Source organism: Adiantum capillus-veneris, chromosome 7 (genome assembly GCF_014529385.1).
Source record: "Adiantum capillus-veneris isolate H3 chromosome 7, ASM1452938v2, whole genome shotgun sequence".
Classification (NCBI taxonomy): Eukaryota; Viridiplantae; Streptophyta; class Polypodiopsida; order Polypodiales; family Pteridaceae; genus Adiantum; species Adiantum capillus-veneris.
Genome location: NC_140937.1, coordinates 95216270 through 95229026, shown reverse-complemented (window position 1 = coordinate 95229026; position 12757 = coordinate 95216270). Strand labels below are relative to the sequence as shown.

The window sequence follows — 12757 nt, the reverse complement described above, 5'->3', positions numbered from 1 at the left end:
GAGATGTCTACAGTCAAAGGACAATCTTGCAGACATAGAGATGTTGTGTGTTGGCATTGTGGTCATACAGGGCATGTACGTAGGCGTTGTTTTCGGCGGATGAGACAGCGCACGAGACAGCACAAGAGGGATGCTATCACTTTGGATGATGTGGAAGCAGATGTAGCGTATGTGGCTACCCATGACGGAGATGTCGCCTTTGCTTCCATGTTTACTCTTGACTTTCTTACGTCGGTTTTTGATGACACATTACCTTCGCATTGGATACTAGATGTGAATGCTAGATTTCATGTCACGTCGAGTCGTGAGTGGTTTAGCACATATGCTAGTGGTATGCTTGGACATGTGTGTCTAGCTGATGGTTCAATGCATGACATAGTTGGTACGGAAGATGTCCGACTATTGTTGCAGAGTGGTGCATCATACGTGTTGCGAGATGTATGCCATGTGCAAGGTTTGACGCAGAGCTTGATCTCTATGAGTCAGTTACGAGATAGCGGATGCCAGGTAGTGTTGGACGAGCATAGTTTCAGATTGCATCGTGGACAGCTAGTCATAGCTAGAGGTGCTAGTGTTGGTATGATTCATGCGATGCGAGTACGTCATGTGCGAGATGGCACAATCTTTGTGAGTACGCAGCCATGTAGAGAGACGAGGCATGTCTCCTTTGCGGATAGGTTGCATGATGCTTCAGTTTGTGAGCATGTTGAGCCAGTTGTGCAGCAGGACATGTCATTCGTGGATACGATGACGGATATGGATGGCTTGAGTGTTGAGGATTCAGCCGTTCAATCATTCATGGATATGCTTAGGCCAGAGGCTGATGTGTGTTAGCTAGAGCTACGCATTGCTCTTGCCACACAGGGTTCAGGACGACAGACAGATGCTCTTCGTGCGCATGTGACATGCGATGGACATGAGGATGGATTCCATGGAACAGAGTTCGGGTGTCAGGGTGATTTCCATGAGTGGAGTTCTGAGCCAGATTTGACTGAGATGGTAAGATTGGCAGATATTGCTAGGATTGCATCAGCATTCGGGAGTCTCATGTATGAGATACTCATCTCGAGACCCGAGATTGCATTTGCAGTGGAGCAATTTGTCGTGCAGTGACTGACGTTGGGCTTGAGCATAGGGACACTTTGCAGCGTATGGTGAGATGCCTGCAGGATGTGCGGGGCTTTGGTGAGGAGTATGGTGTCGATCGCTCTATACTTCCTCTACAATTAGAGCTGGATGCACACAGATTGAGTGAGCCAGTGGGCGTTGACTGAGGTCATACTTGTGATGGCCTTGTACAGGTTTTGTACGGTTTTCTTTTCTCTCTCACGGCCACATTGGCCTTTACGTGCGAGGTTGTTGGGGTAAAGCCCCATGTGGCCGGTTAGGCCAGGTGCCCGCCCACTATACTTATTCATTATGTACATAATAGAATAAGGGGGCTCACATGTAGAGAGTGAGTTTTAGCTCCTGCAAACACAAGGTCTCCTCTTCTCCTCTCTTCTCCATTGCTGCACACACTCACACATGCTCTCACTCGTGCACTTCATCCTCAAGCATGTTGAAATCCCCCCCAATGCAACACTGCTCTGCATGAGGTAGGGACTCCACCAAATGCGACCACAACTCAGCCCGTCCACTCACATGATGGTTGGGTGCATAAATGTTCAGAAAACCCGAAAGGCAGCCATGTATCTACATAGTGATCCATTGGGCCCTGCTTGGCACACTGATGCCTCTACCCACAATGGCATGCTTCCATGAATCCGCAATAGTCATACATACACCCTCCTTGAATGCCACCAGGCCCAAAAGCAGCTGATCAAAAGGTCTCATAGCGACCACGCAAGATTTGTCCACAGCGCCTGATACGGCTCTCACATAAGTGATGCTCTTGGAGCATAAGCATATCAATCGCTCCACCCACAAGTCATCTCTGGAGCTCCTGTCTGAAGTAGAAAGTGGGGTCCACCTAGCTCCTGCACATTCCATGAGACTATCCTCACGGGGTCAGTGAGAAAAGCCGATGCTACCATCGCAATCAATCTCGCAACTTCGAGGAGGCAGGCTTGGATGGGGAGTAATCTGCATCCAAGCGACCTCAAGAAAGCCGTGTCTGGAGTGTTTGTCGGATCCATGCCCAAGCAGGGCATGCATTTTATAGAGCTACATCCTTTGTCCAAGAGTCCTTATGAACATATACATAGCAAGGTGCACTCTGAGTGTTCGCAAAAAAGTATACCACAATGTGTCTACATCTTGCTGTATCTGGTGGTGTCATAGAGAACTTGGTTAACGGCCATAGAGTCTGTATCAAGTTTGTAACCCCCAAGTCTCTTGTGTGGTGAGAAAATTCGAGAGCTTGAGCATGGAGCCAGTCCAACACGAAATACATAGTCTGATCCATGCCATGGGAAGGAGAAACCAACGGCTGTGTCTAGTGCCTCTGTCCCTCCGACTGCTAGAAACAGTACATGGACTCTGAAGCAAGCTGCCTCAAGGTCAGGAGAAGAGTCGCAGAGAAAACGTGTAAAGTCGTAGTCGAAGAAGTCCCAGTGGCAACGGATGTCAAAACTAGTGAGCCCAAGAGGGACTTTCGTAAAGGCAACGCCTGCATCAACATGGGCGTCCGTAGGTAGGGCTGATCCTCTCGCACCAAGCGGCTCGTGGCAAATGCATTGCCAAGAGACCTTTGAGCTGCCGAAGAGTGACCTACCCCCTGGGCCAGCAGCGGGGTATGGGAGGGAACAGGCGACTAAGCGGGGGGAGATGGGCGAGGTGAAGGGGATGGGTAGAGGAGGTGAAGGTAGAGGAGAAGTGGGGACAGTAGGCAGAGGGGGAGATGGAGGGGTTGTCGGTGGTGAAGCTGGGATGGAGGGGGTATCCGCCGACTCATCCTACTGTAGAGGGTCGAAACCGTTCCCTACGGGGACCCATTGTTGCTGGACTGGTGCAGGCCAACCACCAGGGACGCCAAACTCGTGTGTTTGTCCCTAGTGACGGCGGCCACGAACCTGTTGCCAGCCCTCCTCTCCCTTGGCACCTGTCTTGGATAGGGTACCCACATGTGCTCCTTGCATCTCTGTCTGCTGAGCCTGGACAGCCTTAGTAGGCTGGCTCTAGGTCGGGCCTCCTCCGTGGACAGGCATTCACAAGGTGGCCCATCTGTCTACAAATGAAGCATTGATTCCGGATCCCCGAATACTCCACGCTCTGATGGAGCCAACCACCACTCACCCGAGGTAGTAGAACTACCTTCGGGAGGGTGTGGGTGTCTCGAACCAGAACACGTACCAAAAGTATGCCTGCTACCTTGGCAACAACGGAAGCTGCCATGCATGGTGTCTCTAACATGGTCCCAATCTCGGAACCAATCCTAGAGAGAAGCAGGAGGTACTCTCTCCTCAAGCCATGGAAGCAACCGAAATGGGCACATTTGCATCCTTGGCAAGAACATCTGAAGAAGGGTCAAAATCATGGCGCCATTGTCGGAAATGAGCACTGATTGCTCAGATGGCCAACGGGCTCATCGAGGTGACCTTTGCAACCATCTCGGAGCCTCAAACTCTATCTAGTAGTATCCCCACCCAAAGTTGAAGCTGTATGTCAATGATCTTTCTTGCCTCTGCTAGGAGACGAGCCTGTAGGAGGTCGCGTACCTCGCCACTACTGGGACGACTGCCAATGACCTTGTAGATGACAGAGGTGGCTTGAAGGTGATCCACCTCTGCTGCAAGGCTCGCTTGCTCCGATGGTGACAAAGCAAGTCGGATGGTGGGCTCGATGGAGTCGGACGAGGGGGCTTCACTTGAGTCCCTTTGGGACGGAGCACAAGCCTCCATCTGTGTCTGCTATTGCGCCAGAAAGCGAAGGGGGCCAAACTCTCGCTAATCAAAGCACGGCGAATGTGACCAAGAAGCAGGGGATAAACCCCCACGAGGAGAAACGGGGGCCGAGGGGGGCAACAGAAGCAGCGAGCGTTTTTTCAGCCAAGAAACCAATGCATGTGATTGATTATCTTGCCTTGATGTTGTTTCTAGTTTGATGTTATGCCAACTCTGTGTAGTTTTACACCACCTGCTCAGTAGCTTCAACCAGTTTTAGTTGGCTACCTCCAGAGCTTCATGTGTTATATATTGTGTTTGGGAAGTCCAGAATTATTGGCTACTTGAGAGTTCCTTTGGATGCCCAAATGAAGCCAATCCAAGAGGGGCAAGCACAACTGTAAGTACATAGCCAGCCCATAGGCTGTAAACGTAATACAACTAGCCACAAGGGCAACTGAGGAACTAAGTTCAATTGTTTGCACTCTTTTGTTCCACCATTGATAAAGCAGGTATTTGTTGGGTTATTGTGTGGTCAATCAAGGGCAACTGGATTTTCTAGTTTTTTTTCTTTTTGGGTGTGTGGGGTGGGGGGGTTGATATGGCATTCCATGGAAACGTTGCACCACCTTGTGACGTGATGCTACCCTATGCACCACGACAGCAGGTGACAAGTTCAACAAACATGAGGCTAAGCCAAAAAGCAAAAAATGGCAAGAAAAGCAAAACCACACCAAAAGCTTAGATCATAGTTTGCTAGAATTAAAAGCAAGGCTGCTTCTTGGTACCTAGACACACATATAGAAATGTGGGTCTGCTTTGGGGGTGCCTAGCTTTGGGCTAGAAGCTTTTCGCACGAGTGCTTTTGGTGTTGCGAAGTTATTTTGCCTTCCCTTGCCCTTCTTGTGCTACAAAATCCCCTTTCCCTTCATTCTTTTGTTTCTTTCGTGCTCTTTTGTTTTTTTTGCACCTAGGCCTAGTAGGGACATGAGGATGAATGACAAGGAAGCTAAAGGGCCGCAGGGATGGAGTTGCAATTCTTAGTTCATTAGGTTTCAGGTTTTGACTCGGCTTCAAGCCCTCTTGCTCTCTCTCCCTCTCTCTATATCTCTTGTTTTTGCTTTTTTTTTTCTCTATGACAAAACATTCAAAAGGATAGACATCAATTAATCTTTGACTTGCGTACCAAAACATGACCTATCCTTTCCCATATATTGACCATATCAACATTCAACGACAAATATAGATACCTGTAATAGCATAAAGTGCACAAAGTCGATGGAAGTCAAGTGAGCGATCCTACAAAAACCACACAAAACATTGTTTACATGATAATGTTAAAACCAAAAACATGTGCCATTCCTTATCTTCATGGAAAGAAAATCTAGGAGATGGGAAAAGAACACTAATAGTAAAACAAGACAATTGTCACTTGTGACTTTACCGTATTGAGATTACAAATAAAAGTACGTACGTAAGCATTAAAGAACATAAGACTAATTGGGTGAATGTACATAATTGTGCATGTCTAGATCACGTGTGTGTGTGCACGCGAGCGCGCGTGTGTATTTAATGGAAAGAGGGTTTGCTTAAACTGTTGCCTAAACAAGCACTATGCAAGCATTTCTCTCATTGGCGCCCTATTACTCTGATGCCTGTTGTTTATAAAATATTGGCTAAGTTACTGGTGAATCGGATTAAAGATCGCCTTCTTGTTGGCATTCATCAAGCTTAGTATGGTTTCATACCTCGTCGTCAAATCACTGACAACTTGGCCAATGTTATGATTGGCATGGAGTATGCAAAGTACACGCAGCAGGATGTACTTGTAATGCAAGTTGACATTCAGAAGGCTTTTGACGTTATGCAGTGGGACTTCATTGCTGCTATGATGAGGTGTCTTGGGTTTGCATAAATAAGCCAATGTGGTTTGCTTCTTGTATGCTAGTAGTTCATCTTCCGCAATCCTTGAAGGGGAACTGACGGAATCTTGGCCTCTTGGTTGTTCCATTAGACAAGGTTGCCCCCTTAGTGCACTCTTGTATGCAATCGCCACACACCCTTTGTTGATGCATCTCGATCACCTGACTTTGGCTGGTCGTCTTCACGGTTTGCAGTTACCATCGGGCCATAGTTTCGTTGGGCAAGCCTATGCTGATGACTCTTTGTTTATGCCGGACGCTTTGGAGATGTATGGGCTTGCGGTTGGTCTTGGAGTTGACTTTCGCAAATCCAAGCTTCTTTCACTGAATCCTTGTGATTGGCAAGTTTTGTTGTGGCCAGGGGAGATTGTTCCTCCGAATGTAATTGTCAGGCACTTGGGATACCCAATAGGATCACATGGTCAAAAGGTGAGATGGGTCATGCGCCCGAACATTATATTGCATTACTGGAAATTATCCACATGGCCTTACATGTTCGTTTGCAGATTGTGCAAAGTATTTTGATGGCTTATGCTCAGTTCTTTTTGCCATTGTTACATTGGTCTCGACATTGTCTCACTTCTCTTATGTCATCGCTTTTGTCTCATTTGTGGCAAACTCATGCTTATAAAAAAGGCCTACGTTTGATGTTGATGGAGAAACTTTGCACTCCCAAACGCTTCGCTGGTCTTAATATTTTGGATTTGCGCTGGCATGTTATTGCTAGGAAAGCCATGTTGTTGCCTGTTCTTGTGCATCAATCTCAGGCTTGGGCTCTTATGATTGCCTCTTTGTGCCGGCATCTTGTTACTTCTTCCTTTGGTCATTGGCAACCTTCTCTTTGGGATGTCGTGTTTGGCAAGATAGAAGGATACATTTCTGGATGCCTGCTTTCTTCCAGTTTGATCTCTGCTTGGTAAGAGGTCACAGTCCACTTATCATGGAATGGTAGACAGAAGAGGGATGGGAACTCCCTTTGTCTAGAGAGTCTTCATTGGAGCCGGGCATTCCCTCTTATTTTGGTTGACTGGTCACCTCGCCAGGCATACTTTCTCTCGTCGTGGCCTTCGAGTGGTTGCAGATGTGGTTGATGAAGCGGGTTATACTTTCCAGTTTTCTCTTGCTACTCGACGTTTTGGATTGGGTATGCATTACCGTCAGCTGTGAAGAGAGCTTCACCGAATGTTGGTTGACTTTTTGCCCATCCCACCCTTGGCTGATGGTCCTCGCATGTCTGATTGGTTTTTTCAGGACACGTCCTTTGTGACGATGTCAGCTAGGAAGGTGTATGCTCTTCTTCTACCACAGCCTTGGATAGCAGATCATTGTAATGCCTTACGGTCAATGCACAAGTCAGATACCTAGTGGAAGGAGCCACTCTCTGATCTTTGGAAGAGCCACTTGCCTTTGAAGGAAAGATTGTTTCTCTGGAGATGCTTGCTTGGAGCTCCCGGTGGGCTCGTTCCTCAGTGCACGTCGTATCTGTCCTTCTCGGCATAGTTACCCGGAACGGGAAATCGGAACGTGGAACGGGGAATGGCAACATGCATGAAATGCCATTCCTTGTTTCGGATACTCACGTTTGAAACATGGAACAGGGATCTGGAATGGGGAATGGGGAACTGAAAATGGCCATTCCCTGTTACTATGCTTCTTGGTGTGTTCGCTGCTCTACTGCAGAAGAAACAATGGTGCACCTGCTTTGGGATTGTGGCTTTACTAGAGATTTTCTTCGCCGCATAGCAACTTGTATGCAAATCCGCTTCCCCTCTGTGTTCTTCCACAAAATGGTTTTGGGTGTTTGGCATCCTCCCACCTTCCTTACAACGATTTGTGGCCTTCTTTATGTGGGTCAGATTTTGGGCTTATTGGACTCTGTGGCGTCACCACAACAGCTGTATGTTTCTTCGATTCGATGCGGATCCTTTTCAGTTCTTTAAGCTTTCCCTTTGGCAGTCTTCACGTCTTGCATGGGAGGTTGGTGATTTCACCCTGGAGATGCATCAACTTTCCTATTAATGTTTCTAGCCCTCTTCCACAGATGAACACTTTAGTGTTTGGGTTTATGTACATGCTCTTTTCTCTGGGTTTTCCTCGACTTGAGGTTTCCCACTTGTAAATTAATCCCAAGATTTACAAAGAAAAAAAAAGGTGCATGTGTGTGTGTGTGTCTTTGTTTCTCCTTTGCACATGTGTTGTCTATTTGAGTCCCATGCGCTCTTCAACAATTGTCCAACGATTGTGACTTTTCTGAGGTTGCTTTAAAAGTAATTTTTATCCCAGATTTGCCTACCATCTTAGAGTAAGCTCTGTCGCAAAAGTGATGATGTGGCAACTCTGATCGCAGCCGATGACATGGCAGATGTATGTACCCGCAAAATACACCACAATTTACGGGTGCTAATGTGGCAGTTGGGCCGTTGGACATGAGGGTGGTTTTTTGGTGGTCATTGGCATGTATGCATGTGTGCCCATTCTAATGACAAACAAAAAACTGCCATCCACACTGCTGAGCATATGGACAAACCCAGAAACAATGCCTCAGAGACTCAGGCTGTAGAGTACATCTCTGACAAATCTAATCAAGGCCAGGTGACTACAACCCAAGTGCTAACAGGCAATTTTGCATGCGCTATCATCCACATGAACTAACATATCCTGCAGCTGATCCTGAGGGTCCAAGTGCATGACCAAAACCGTCGCTGAAAAGCAGGCAAGATGTGTTGATCCTGCCATACCTCTAAGTGGCGTGGATGGTGAGATGATCGGTTTTTCCAAAAAAGGCCAGAAAGCAATAAAAAATTCTAATGTGAAACCTTCCCAGCCAGGTGGTTTTCAATTGCCCACAGAACGCAAGGCTTCCTTTATCTTCTCTTCTGTATAAGGTTGATCTAATACTATTGCATCACCACGAGAGATAATAGATCGTACAAATTGCAAAAGTTCACAACAACGAGCCTCCAAAACATCCCACGAGACATTCGAAGTAGCGGCAAAAGGAGAAGAAAAGTAGAGTTTAGCACAATCAGCCAATTCTTGCAAAGAATTAGACTATTGACCATCCAACATTTTGACCCTACAAATATTCTCCTTTTTGTCTAGACTCTTCTAAATTTTTTTATAGGAGTACCTAAAGCCTTTCAAGAGCAATTCATCCATTTTTTGCAGTTTACGTTGATCATTGACCATGACTACATTCTTCGACTTCAACAATAAATCCTGCTCACTCTTTGAAAGAGGCCTCTATTGAGCATTAACAGTGATAGATTCACAAACGTGTTTTGCTTGCTGGACTGCTTCTCGAATCTCATGCAAATACGACTTTCCATAGTCAATAATAATAGCGTATATATGTCGAACAAACTCGAACCATACAATATCAATGTCCTCTCAAACCTGATGATAAAGAGGTACTAATGCATGAAGTACCATTTCTTTGAAAAAATCCTGTTTCAAATAACTATTCAATATGAGCATGGAAACCTTGATATCAATATATCATCACAGGGAAAAGTACCAACCCATCCATAAAAGGGCATGATCAGAAAGCAAGATTATCTCATCTATCCACAATTTGGAGACATAATTATCAAATTGACCGGCATGAAGCAAATATCATCTCTCCAATCTCGTCCAAGTATGCTTACATGCATTATGATTGAAAGTGAAACCTAGATTATGCAGCCAAACATAACGCCATAAATCCAACAGACCCAAATCAGATATTAGCTCACCCCAAGCTAATCGTTCAACCCTATGCATATGAATGTGGCCCATAGAGCTGTACTATGGAAACGGAACATTTTTAAAATCACCACATATGGAAAGCATTATGTAGTCAAGGATAAGAGAGCAGCTCCCTCCATAACTGAGCGCAATGCAAGGATCGTTGGGAAGCATACACAATCGCAAACTCAAAAAATTGACTATATAGACAACATTGAACAACTAGTTAGTGGCCCGAAACGTCATGATGAGCAACTACAGGCTACAACTAGCATAACCGTTCCAAAAAAGTTTTTGACTACTAGCACAAAAAATATCATATCCCCCAAAATATTGTTGGGCTGCCAAGCTATGGGGGATGCTGCCAAGGATTTCTGGTGTATCCATAACTTGGTGCTATGATAGTAGAACCCCCCCTTGCACAAATGTGTAGGTCAAAAATTTAGCTACCAATAAGTGGAGTTTTTGGTTCAATGCCAAACCTTGGGTTTAAGGTGTACCCAGTAACCTCATGAGAAGTGATAACAAAAATTGGGACTTTGAGAACAAAAACTGACAATTTGGGAGGTCTTACCACTCATGTGCGGCAGTGTCTATAACCCGTACATATTTTTATCATGGCATGATTGACAACAGATAAAGTAAAAGAGGCTTTGACTGAAAAAGTGTTTGATTGTTTTGACAATAGACAAAAGAGGACAAATCTATGACACTAAAAGTGGCAAAAATAGTTTTGAAATTTGTACTGCAATCTCGAAGCAGATCTTCATGTGTTGGCAAACTATTGGAAGCGTCTTCTCTAGCTTCATTGCTAGATGTATTCGATTAACAAGAAAAACAAATAAATTGACGTATATGGCATATGTGTCCGAGAAGGTGTTGTGTTTAAATTGATATGCAAAATACGCATGATATTTAAAGCATTTGGGTCCTTCAAGTTATCACCTTCAATTGGTCGAAAATACCTCGATTCGAACTGCATGTGTAGTGACCATCTTCTTGTGATTGCAAAAGCTTGTACTTGAAAGTTGACATATCTTGCTCAACCGAGCCATCTGGAGTAGCAGTTCTGTGTGCGATAGCTAACAAATACTTCAACCTGAATAATTATAATATCTTCTTTTATACGTGTTACCTATTCAAGCATGTGCTTTTGCTTCGTCTATGCCGTTGACAAGTACTGCTGGTGTCGACTATCCAAACTGTAACCTTTGCTAAGGGCGTTATGATATGCTGCTTGTTGGCTAGCTTTGCCCGTTGACCAAGGGTGTTTTGAGAAGCTTATTGTTGAGCTTCAAAACCTAGCTCTTGATATAGCGCTTTGAAGTCCACTTCAAGTCGCCAAGCTCAACCAAGTGCTCTGCAGCAGTGTTTTGAAAAGCTCCCGCCAACAGACTCTACACAACTGCCAGCGTTTTGAAATGCCTACGTTGACACGGCTGCCGATCAGGACTGAAGCCTACAAGCACTGCAACCTTTTAGAACGCAGTGTGTTTGCCTACCGTCTTCTCTGCGCCAGTGCAGCGTTTCAAGAGGCGTCGCTTTGCTTTGATGACGATTTTGCCTGCGTCTTCTGCAGCATTTTGAAACGCCTTCCCAGGCTTGCCTTGCCTTGCCAACGCAAAGAGCACCAAGCTCTGATACCATATGTAGGGCTGTGAAGCTATGGGGGATGCCGCCTGAGAATAGCCATGGTCTTGAGGGCGTGCAGCAGGCGAGAACGAACCAGAGGAGAGAGAGAGAGAGAGAGAGAGAGAGAGAGAGAGAGAGAGAGAGAGAGAGAGAGAGAGAGAGAGAGAGAGAGAGAGAGATCGACACTGCAGTAAGCAATAAAAAACACACGCTATATTATTGAGTAAAGCCTTTTACATATAAGGCATACTTGCCATGCAAAAAAACTCAACTCTAACTGAGGCTAACCTGCATGCTATAGGGGATAGTGCCCACGGGCTTGACATACCTAACAAATATCCATCCTGACCCGTCAAGGCATGCTAATTATGTTCTTGCAAACATACTATATGTGGATGCATCTTATTTACATACTGCCAAAAAAGCTTCCATTTATTTTGATCACAAAGGCCACTAAAATGATAAGAAAGACTTTCTACTGGAGCATTAAACATGACGTATATACATGATGTATGTATCAACTATGTACAACGGAAGAAAATCATGACATGTCAGGCCTCCTACATGGCCTCCACGTGATTAGGCCCTAGACACTGACCCTCATGCATTGGAGTATCCTGCAATTTAGAGTCCGAATCCATGCCTGTAGGGCCACCTCTAATAGTGTCCGACCATAACTTTGCATTGGAGTATCCTGCAATTTAGAGTCCAAATCCATGACTGTGGGGCCATCTCTGGTGTCCAACCATAACTTTGCAACCGAAGTGGAAATGAGAGGAGAACTCGAAAAGTCCCCACTTTGCTTGAGTTTTGGTCTCTTCTTCAGAAATTCCTTCCTTTGAGATTCTAGCAATGATGTTCAACCGTGCCATGTGCGAGGGCCTACCTGATACTGAGAGTTTGTCCACAATTGTACCTATCTTCAAGTTAGGGGACCCTATGGAGCCTGGGAATTACCGCACTATCATGATTGGACACACATTGGCACGGTTGTACGCATCCATCCTTGAGCAGCAGTTGAGTAGATGAGCAGAGAGAGAGGATGTACGGGCAGCAGGACATGCGGGTTTCATGAGAGGTTTCTCTGCTCGCGATCATATTCTGACACTTAGAGCCATAATTGAGAAGGGGAGATCACATGGGAGATGGCTCTATTGTTGCTTTGTGGATTTCCGCAAAGCCTTTGATACAGTGCCCAAAGCTAGATTGATACACAAACTGCAGGAGATGGGGGTACTCAAAGAGTTGGTTTGGGGGATCATGGCTCTATACAAGTCAGTAGTGGGGCATGTACGCATTCCAAAGGGGATTTCTGATTTGGTTCACTCCGCTATTGGGGTGAAACAGGGCTTCCCTCTATCTCCTACGCTATTTAGCATGTATGTGGATTACGCATGAAGGAAAATGATCTAGTAAGGGCCTCAACTACAAGAGGGGGGGCAGCTCCATGGTGGTCCACTGAGGGTCCCCAGATCTGAACCTCATAAAGCATAGCTCAAGCCACTAGAGTGTCAAAAAGCCACAGCTTTGTTCGAGGTTCTTGAAACTGAACCTGCAAACACATCTTCTCCAATCCTCCCTAGGCTGCATAAGCTCTCGTCAATCTAGTCTCTGCTGCTCTTTTCAATGAAAACACCGGTCCACTGAAGTCTA

General features: G+C 45.7%; 1 protein-coding gene across 2 annotated transcripts in view; it reads right to left on the bottom strand.

The window, feature by feature from the left end:
* The window catches only part of LOC147454254 (alpha,alpha-trehalose-phosphate synthase [UDP-forming] 1-like), a 124291-nt gene that overhangs the window by 46926 nt on the left and 64608 nt on the right, over positions 1-12757 (bottom strand). For both annotated transcript variants that reach the window (XM_086516259.1, XM_086516258.1), the window contains one exon: positions 5075-5123. In XM_086516259.1, the coding sequence (XP_086372385.1) occupies positions 5075-5123 (49 nt within the window). The remainder of the gene's footprint in view (positions 1-5074; positions 5124-12757) is intronic.